We start from the raw sequence: 9,412 nt of genomic DNA on the forward strand, positions 1-9,412 counted from the left end.
GTATTTATCATGCAGTTTTAGCAGTGGAGCCAGTGGTGGAAAAACAAGAACAAAATGCTTAATAAAAAATTAAGAATACAAAAAAAGAATTAAAAAAATAATTATAGTATGTATGTATATATATTATAGTATGTATATAGTATGTACACACACACACACATATATATATTTGCTCCAGGGGCGCCTCTGAAATGGCCTGACCCTGTGAAATACGTGTGCATAAAACAATAGCAAGATAAGATACGTGAAAAGAAGTAATCCATCGCACCTGTAGTCGTACTTGTGCAAATGGGTAATAAATCATAATTTAATTTGTCCATCAAACAAGTGCAGTTAACCCCTCTTAAAATAACCAGAAGTAGGATCTACTTAATATACAAAAAAGAAGAAACTCCGATTCCATAACGTAAACATGAACGAGCGTCCGACATATTTAACTCTTCCTCAGACATGAGCGTCACAGTATTTTATCGCCCTCTTGTGAATTTCTCCTGCCACAACCAGAAAAGCGTAGGTTAAATCCATATAAAGCGCTTAAAGACATGAGTTTAGGAATTCATCTCCTTTTGGAACTTGCGGTAGTTATATGAACATTTTTATATATCAAGACCACTGCATAATAAAAAATGTTTATAATAATACTTAATGTCATTTAAAATTTTGATGTTGATAACTGGCAGCGTATTGTCACTCGCCGTTCCTAGATCAGATTCCTTCATTCATCACAATGGCTACGGAGAGAAATTGAGAAAATACCCTGATTTTAATTCAGCCAATGAGACCGTAAACGAATGGTCAAATTTTCTCTCAAGGTTTTGCTTATATACGCATGCGCATTTGAACAACGTCATGACGTAGAAACTTACCCGTACGTCTCGACACAGAAAGCGTGGAAACAGTAGCTAGTTAGCGAGTTTGTTTCTCAATATACTCTTAGCTTCTCAGGTGAGTGTTGTAATAAAATATTAGATACCTTAACTGGGAGATTGAAACATTTCACTTTTGTAATATAGAGCGTATAGTATTCTTTGCAAGTTATCCTGCTAGATTGTTCGCTTAAACATTTTATGTAATAAAATGTACTCATGTGGCTAACATAGCTGCACTTCAGTCTGTTGAAGTCGCACCACAGTTTGTTAAAAATTCTGTAAACGTTTCTTTTTTCATAACTTAACAAATTTGAATTAAAACTGTGCAAGAACTGTGTTTGAAATAAATTTTCATTGTTGATACTGTCGGAATAATAACTCATCAACTTCTGTAAGATAACCATGCTATTACTTTTTAGAGAAACGTAATTATGTGGAGCAATTAAAGTTTTTCACACAAGTTATACATTTATATTACCCAAGGTAAAAAGAATGTACCGCCCCAAACCAACGCTAAGAGACCGACAGCATCTGTACAAGCTGATCATCAGCCAGCTTCTGTATGACGGCTATACCAACATCGCGAACAGCCTGATTAACGAGGTGAAGCCACAGAGCGTGGTGTCGCCGTCTGAGCAGCTCATGCAGCTCGCCAAGATGGGTAAGAACGTTATGTTCTGGATCCGTGATGCTGGGCATTAAAAGCGAATAAGCCACCATCTATTCATGCCTCTTGTGTGTTGATGGCAGGGATGGAGAACGATGACAGTGCTGTGCAGTATGCTATTGGGCGCTCGGACACGGTAGCGCCAGGAACTGGTATTGACCTGGAGTTCGACGCTGACGTCCAGACCATGTCACCAGAGGCTTCGGAGTACGAGACCTGCTATGTGACATCGCACAAGGGGCCGTGCCGGGTGGCCACGTACAGCCGTGATGGCCAGCTCATAGCCACGGGCTCCGCCGATGCTTCCATCAAGATCCTGGACACGGAGCGCATGCTCGCCAAGAGCGCCATGCCCATTGAGGTGAGCCCCGCGACCTCCTGCCCCAGGACCCTGCTTGTTATTCTGCATGGTTTTTAAAAAGAAAACGGAACGTGTGCAAACGCAAACAAACGGAATGGGTGCTGTGCTTTCCGATAGGTGATGATGAATGAGACTGCCCAACAGAACATGGAGAACCATCCGGTGATCCGGACACTCTACGATCACGTGGATGAGGTTACTTGTCTGGCGTTTCACCCGACAGAGCAGATCCTAGCTTCGGGGTCACGGGATTATACCCTCAAACTGTTCGATTACTCCAAGCCATCTGCTAAGAGAGCATTCAAGCACATACAGGTTGGTGAGCAACATAGTTGACGTCTACCTGACATCTGCACTCATTATTTGCACACAAATTCCATGCAAGATACTCAGCTATGCAGGTGCTTCAAAATTCATCCATCCCAGTTTGGGGTTGGGGTGGGGGGGGTGGTGTTATTTCTGGAGCCCATTTCAGGCAGCATAGGGCACAAGGCAGGAGAACACCCAGGGTGGGGTATCACAGGGTGCGCACCTCTGCACACACAGTCAACGTGGGCAATTGGTACATATATCTGCATGTACTTATAGGAATCCCACGCAGCAGAAGGGGAACATGCAAGCTCTTCATGCCCACATGAAATCAAACTCAATTTAAATCACATATCTTTCCCCCCCAAGACTTAAACCTCCCCATGGTGCAATGCAGCTTCTTATACAGCGTGGTACTTCAAGCATTCTAATATAATGAGTCATTAATGTTACTGTTGCCACATATGGCCTCTTCCCTGCTAGGAAGCAGAAATGCTGCGTTCCATCTCCTTCCACCCGTCGGGGGACTATCTCCTGGTCGGGACGCAGCACCCAACCCTGCGGCTCTATGACGTCAACACCTTCCAGTGCTACGTATCTTCCAACCCCCGGGACCAGCACACGGATACCATCTCGGGCGTCAGCTACAACTCCAGCGCCAATAGCTACGTCACTTGCAGTAAGGACGGCAGCATCAAGCTGTGGGACGGCGTGTCCAACCGCTGCGTCGCCACGTTCGAGAAGGCCCACGACGGCGCCGAGGTCTGCTCTGCCGTCTTCTCCAAGAACTCCAAATACATCCTGTCCAGCGGAAAAGACTCGGTGGCAAAGCTGTGGGAGATATCTACTGGCCGCACGCTGGTCAAGTACACAGGTGAGACGAGCTGTATTCCTCCGCCACATTCAACATGAAATATAGATCCATCATACGGTAGGTGAAGGTGAGCAGTACGGCTTGGGAATCAAAGTCACTGTTAGTTGCCAAACACATTAGAGCCGAGTATTTTCTCTGGGTGGTAGTGATATTTATATTACATTTAATTATCTTTTGTACAACGCAAAGTACAAGTCAGGATCATAGAGCAGGATGAGCCAGGTTCCTCAAAGGAATCTAGAGTTGGGGGTCTCACTGAAGAGCCTCAAATGAAATCACTCCGCAGAGCAGAGAGTTAATTCGCTTGCTGTTGCTGCTACTTTTGTGTGTGTCTGCCTGCAGCAAGTGAGTAGGAGAGCGCAGCCCTGCAGTACGAGTATCTTTAAGGAGGATTTTGCCCCAAAAATGGATTTATTGCTGATTCTGACATTACCGATCGATGCTGTGTCCCCACATTAATAATCGATTCATCTTGATGCATCTTTACACTCCTAGTATCAAGATATGCTGTTATATACAGTGGGATAGGGTTTGAGGTTCAGGTAGGGTGCAAGTTGTGGATCAGTAGCTGTTCAGTATCGAGTTAGTGCAGGAGAAGATGACTTGTTTACACCAGCAGAGGCTACATCTCTTCCCCCCTGTAGACCTACTTGTCGTCTTTGGTGATAAAGCCTACCAGGCTGGTGTCATCTGCAAATGTGAGAAGGTTCATAGATGAGTCCTTTGAGGTATAGTTATGAGTGTACAGAGAGTAGAACAAGGTGGGAAACCACATATCCTGCGCTCCTGATGGTGCTGATGGAGGCGGCACCTGACCCGACAGAACATCCTGTCTCCTATTTGTCAAGAAATCGTTTATCTAATGGTTGATTTGGATATGTTCAGTAGGCCTACCCAATCAGGAATGACAGTGTTCAAGTCCACGAACAGTATATGTACACGTATAGTACCGTGTAATTGTTTGCAGTCAATGGAAATGCTCAAAGCTATTTATATGGTTAGTAAATGTATTTATGCTCAGAGCAAAAACACGATTTAACATTAGAGCATATGGAAACTAAGACACAATCACAATAAGAAGAATATCTCCTGTTTTCCGAAAAGTCACTGACTTCCTTCCGGATGGCTAGGTGAGCACTGCTTCAGTTCCCAAACTTCTCCTCAGGAACACCCCAGCCATTCCATGTATTTGTTAAATTTCACCACCAACTAGCTAACTTATTTAGTTCATTTAGTCAAAAAGTCAGTGAGGTGTTGATAGTCAAACAGGGTATGTTAGTGGTTGAGTCAAAAAAAAAATGTTGGTGTATTGGGTGGTTTTGAAATGGCTAAGCTGACACACTTTGGCAGGCATATCACAGTTTTAGGTAGACATGAAAATTATTTAAACATTTTCTTTGACTGCCTGAGACTTTGGAGCAGAACTGTGTACACACACTGTCCAGGTGAGTGACCTTTAGGTGGGAGAGGATGTGTAGAATCGGAATCATTATTTATCCTTTTACGCTTGTTGGACTGGAATCAGGTAGTCAGTTGGTTTTAACTAAATTTAACGAAGTTCCTATGATTTTGAATGCTTTTAAAAAGTTCTCTAATCAAAACAGAAGTAAGGTGACAGTGTCTGGAATATCAAAATACTGATTCCAGAAGCTGTGTGGAATTTCTTTTGATTGGCTTAGGTTATCTTCCATAATCCTGAAATATTCCCTAATACTCTCTGTATGGTGTAAACCCCCCCCCCCCCCCCCCATGAGTTCATTCATACTCAGAAGGCTGGATATGTGTCTCGGTCAAATTTACTCCCAGTTTTAGATCAGTTTGGGTCTCAGTTTTTCAAATATCAACATCAGTAAGATGTCAGACATGAATAATAATTGCTATTTGAAATTCACCAATTTTAGTCTTTGTAGCCTTCGTAGTTTGCTCAGAAGATCTTTATTTGTTTAATGTGTTTTATTTTGTAGTACTTTTCAGTGTTGCTGTAGCTCTCCAGGACCTCATGTGTGGTTTAAAGGGTCTGCAAGAGCTAATGGAACTAGCCAAGCTTTTACCACAGACACCATCACTCATTTATAGGGCGTGGGGGCGGGGTCATCACCGCTCTGTCTTTCGGAACCACGACATGAGATGCTGAACTTGTCGCGGTTTCGGTCTCAGTTTCGGAACCTTACACCATTACTTGAAGTTGTTCTAAATCGTGACCAAAAGCCTGATTTGTGCTTTTGTGTTGCACCTACACCATGACCTATACAAATTTGTAGTTGTGCGATGGTGTGTCTGCTTCTGTAATTTCACTGCCAAAACACGTAGGTGATGCATAGTTTTGGATGTTGCATGTATTGCTTTTCCACCTAGTTTCTTTTCTAAAGTCTAATCTACTAGAACCTTTTTTTTTTTTTAGTCTTAAGATATTTGTACTTAACGAAGGTAAGTGTAATTGACGTTTGATGTTGAGGTTTGTAGACCTGTCACTACGATGCATAGGGTGAGTTATTTAATGTTAGATACGAACTGCGCTTCACTTTCAATCAGTGATATAAATGCACCTAGGATGTACGCTTTCCTCACTGCAGTAAAAAAAACAAATGCTACCAATCGCAGTTATTGCGGTCCGTGCCGCTGTGATGTGCAGTTACATTTCTGGGGAAGTGCATGTCCGGCTGCAGCTTTAGGTCCACGGTTATGCCGTGCAAATCAGCCTTTAGGCCTGGTGGTGTTTATCATCGTTATAGCAGAGGAGTTTCTCTGCGAGGAAGTTTTATATTTTTACATGGGTGTCTGGGTGGGGAAATTCTAAGGTTACTTTTAATGGGGACGGATGCAAGTGCTGAGCCTGACTTGCGGGCTTGCAGTCCATCATGAAAACCCCCCCCCCCACCACCTTGTTCCACCCAGGCGCGGGTTTGAGCGGCCGGCAGATGCACCGCACACAGGCGGTGTTCAACCACACGGAGGACTACGTTCTGCTCCCGGACGAGCGCACCATCAGCCTGTGCTGCTGGGATTCTCGCTCCGCCGAGAGGAAGAACCTGCTGTCGCTGGGTCACAACAACATTGTGCGCTGCATCGTGCACTCGCCGACCAACCCCGGCTTTATGACCTGCAGCGACGACTTCAGGGCTCGCTTCTGGTACCGGCGCACAACTACAGACTAAAGGGACGCCAAAAATAAGCCTTCCCAAAAGCCCCTCCCCCTTTCCAAGCATCGCGATGTAGATACATCAGCAACAGAGCCAGGGTGTTTTGCACGATGAAGATAATGAAGATAGTACAAGATTAAATGTTAATTTAAGTTTCGTTCAGAGAGAGTTGACAAAGAAACCGTTTGAATTGCACGGCGTTGTTTAGAATTATTGTTTAGTCACTGAATGACATTAGCTTAGGTACCACTACTGGATGGCACCATTTTGCTGTTTTCAACGGGTCATCACTCTTAAAGTAGACTGAGAATATTTAGGTCATGACATCAGTCGGCAAGATCTGAATTTCAATCGTGGTTTTTGTTGCTGATGAATATCTAAAACTAGGTTTCATCTGATGATTCTTTTGTTTGTTTGTTTGTTTTTTTAGCTGTAATTATTGGTCGCTGATGTTTTTTTTCATTAAACCATATTCATGTACAGTGAAATTTGTCTTTCCTAGAATTGATCAGCTTATAACTAAAACGAGGATGTCTGTTCAATACCGGATAATATTTAAAGGAGGAAAAAAAAGTGTAAAGTTTTTCACGAAACCTTTGAAACTCTGGTTTATGTTTTGTCCTTGTATAAGGAAAAATATTTTTGTTTTGAGTGCTGAATCTTTAGTCATGCAAGAAAATTTTGTTCGGGATTATTTAAGGATCGAAACTCATAACTTTGCCAAATGGAAGTGCTGGTTTGTCTCTGGTGCAATTTGTTGAAACAAAGTTTCAGTTTGAGCGTTAACATCAGCCCACCCTGCCTGAGAGAGGGTCTGTCAGTGAGTTATATATTAGAGCCATTAGTCCATCATGAAACGGTTTATGCAGAGTTAGAAAGTAAAAAAAAAAATGTGTATATATAATATATATATGATCAGGAAAATACTAAGATGTATGGAGCATCAAAAGAAAGGTTACTTTCTCATGTCGTTTGTGGTCATGGTTATTCACTATAATGGAAAAACTTGCATGACTAATGAGGTTGTGGAAGTTCGTCAGAAGGCCTGGTTCTCACTCTTTCCAAATCATTATTAGGTCTGGAAAGTGACACAGATACCCAGCATTAAGATGGATGCTCCTCAACCCAAGATGCAACTTCGTGTGCTGCTCCCTGCCTCGAAAGTGGCCTCCCCCTCCTCCCCCCCAGCCTTGTTAGCTGAGGCTCGAATGAGGTTTCTTCTTCCTTAGATGTGTGTATAATACTGAGAACAGTGAGCGGTCTATGAGCGTCACAGTATCGTGTCTGGTTTGCTATCTGTGCAAACCATTGTGCCATATTTTTAAAGGTGAGTGGGGGGGAGGGGGGTGATTGGCTTTGCTGCCAGGAATAAAGCCCTTTACAGGCTGGTGGTAGACATGGAGCTTCTGAGAAACACATCTTCTCTTTGGGTTTTTAGCTACTTTATAGCTCAAGGTGCCTGACTGAACCTCATACACTGTGCTTATGAATGTCCTATGAATCCATTATAAAGGCATTATGAAGGTGCGATTAATGTAAAATGTTACTGAACATGTAATTGAAGAATAGCTGAAAACTTTTCCCTCCCAGTTCTGCAGTATTTCACCGTCTTTGGATTGAAGATTCAAATCCATAGAAGATTCTGGTCCTTGGTCATGCTCTTTCAAAGTGTGTTATCTCCTTGATTGTTCTCATGGCTGACAAAGAAGGGCATCATTTCTGCCATCTTGTGGATTTAATTTGTAGACCTTGGCTCATCTTCTCAAAATTGTGGCGGCGTTTGCTGATTATTTCTGCCTTTTCATCTTGTTTTTCGGCTATTGAAAAAAGTGATATTGTACATTTTTTGATGCAAGATCCACGGGTTATTGAACTGAAGAAACATTGGAAGCATCGCAGTTCTCAGAAGACTCGACCTTCAATATCTTTTTTTTTTTTTTTTTACAGAATCCCCTTTTGGTATTATGCAATAATTTATGCTGGTTCTGACGTTTTACACATGAAATCTTTAAAGGAAGTTTCTTACTTCCCTACTATGATAAATGCGTACATAATGCATTCTATCATTTGTAATGCATTACATCGAGGACGAATTCAGTTAAATCTGGGCCTCCCTGGCAGGAAGCAGAAATGTGGGCTGTCCACCAGCGGGGCTGGAGAGCAAAAACGTGGACTGTCTAGGAATTCCCCAGCACCAGGTTGAGAAGCGCTGCTGTGTTAAATAAAATAGGCTTCAGCGTCAGGATTTATGACGTCAATGTGACCTCAAGTTAATTTAATCTGTTGATGTGAGCATCCGGTAGCCCTGCGAAAATGGACCATCCTGCCAGAAACCATTTTGTAAATGCAAAAAAAGAAAACTAAAATAGGGAAGTTCCATGTCCTAAATATATAAAAGCCACTAAGGGGGATTTTTCCTGTTTTCCCCCTTTTTTTTGATATACATGTTTATGATGTCATTTTGATGTTAGAACTAAGTTCACATGTATATTGTTCTCGATGCGTCCTGTTTTCTCTCATTCTCCTAGGTTCTCTTCTTTAAATTTTCACCAAGTTCCAAGCGTTGAATATTCTACAGCCCAGAATCAAATTATATATTTTATTCTTTTAAAGACTGTATTGGCTTATCTTAGCCTGTTTTTTTTTGGCCTGGTAAAATCTCACTTTTAAGCAGCAGTTCTAGGCTAAAATGACTGCCGTAGATTAGTGTGGGGATTACTGCAATGGGTGACTCCGAAAGAACTCCAGCTCCTGCCCCCATCGTCTCCCCAAGTTCTGTCCCTCTGTGTTGTCTTGACGACAAATCCAAGGAGCTGCAGAGTTCACGCCTTTCAAACGAGCCACCGCAATAAATCGCGTTGTAGGCAGGGGGTTAGAAATTCACCAACAATTGACAAGGAAACAAGAAGATTAGACCTATCTGAAGTATCTCTTCACGCTGAATGGATGTCGGCGTCAGTGTAGTACTTATTCTGAGTAAACTGATGTGTTTACAAGATAAACTAAAAACTATCAGGTAGAAAAATAACAGTTGCACCAGAGAATGGGAGGAGATGAGAGAGCCTGGCAGAAAGCGAATGAGAAGGGACGTGACATTCTGTAGCAGCTGGCCAATAGGACAGCAGCAAAGCTCATCCGTCATGAGTGTGCACACTCTCTCTCTCCGCCCCCAGTTGTAAAGTGCTTGAATCA

The 9,412-nt window shown here is 42.6% G+C and overlaps 1 protein-coding gene across 1 annotated transcript; it reads left to right on the forward strand.

Annotated features, from left to right (window-relative positions):
• The first annotated feature begins 1,361 nt into the window (after positions 1-1,361).
• On the forward strand, positions 1,362-6,708 carry cstf1 (cleavage stimulation factor, 3' pre-RNA, subunit 1). Its single transcript, XM_049023735.1, has 5 exons — positions 1,362-1,530; positions 1,620-1,897; positions 2,015-2,212; positions 2,690-3,080; positions 5,976-6,708. The coding sequence occupies exons 1-5, from the start codon at positions 1,362-1,364 to the stop codon at positions 6,233-6,235; spliced, it is 1,296 nt and encodes a 431-aa protein (XP_048879692.1). The 3' UTR covers positions 6,236-6,708.
• Positions 6,709-9,412: the final 2,704 nt, after the last annotated feature.

The sequence above is a fragment of the Brienomyrus brachyistius genome, chromosome 8, assembly GCF_023856365.1.
Source record: "Brienomyrus brachyistius isolate T26 chromosome 8, BBRACH_0.4, whole genome shotgun sequence".
Classification (NCBI taxonomy): Eukaryota; Metazoa; Chordata; class Actinopteri; order Osteoglossiformes; family Mormyridae; genus Brienomyrus; species Brienomyrus brachyistius.

What these genes read in the sequence shown, in the direction of transcription:
- cstf1 (XM_049023735.1), top strand. Translation starts at nt 1,362, where the DNA reads ATGTACCGCCCCAAACCAACGCTAAGAGACCGACAGCATCTGTACAAG. An exon ending in AGAGCGCCATGCCCATTGAG is followed by an intron (nt 1,898 to 2,014) that starts GTGAGCCCCGCG and finishes GCTTTCCGATAG; the next exon opens with GTGATGATGAATGAGACTGC. An exon ending in GAGCATTCAAGCACATACAG is followed by an intron (nt 2,213 to 2,689) that starts GTTGGTGAGCAA and finishes CTTCCCTGCTAG; the next exon opens with GAAGCAGAAATGCTGCGTTC.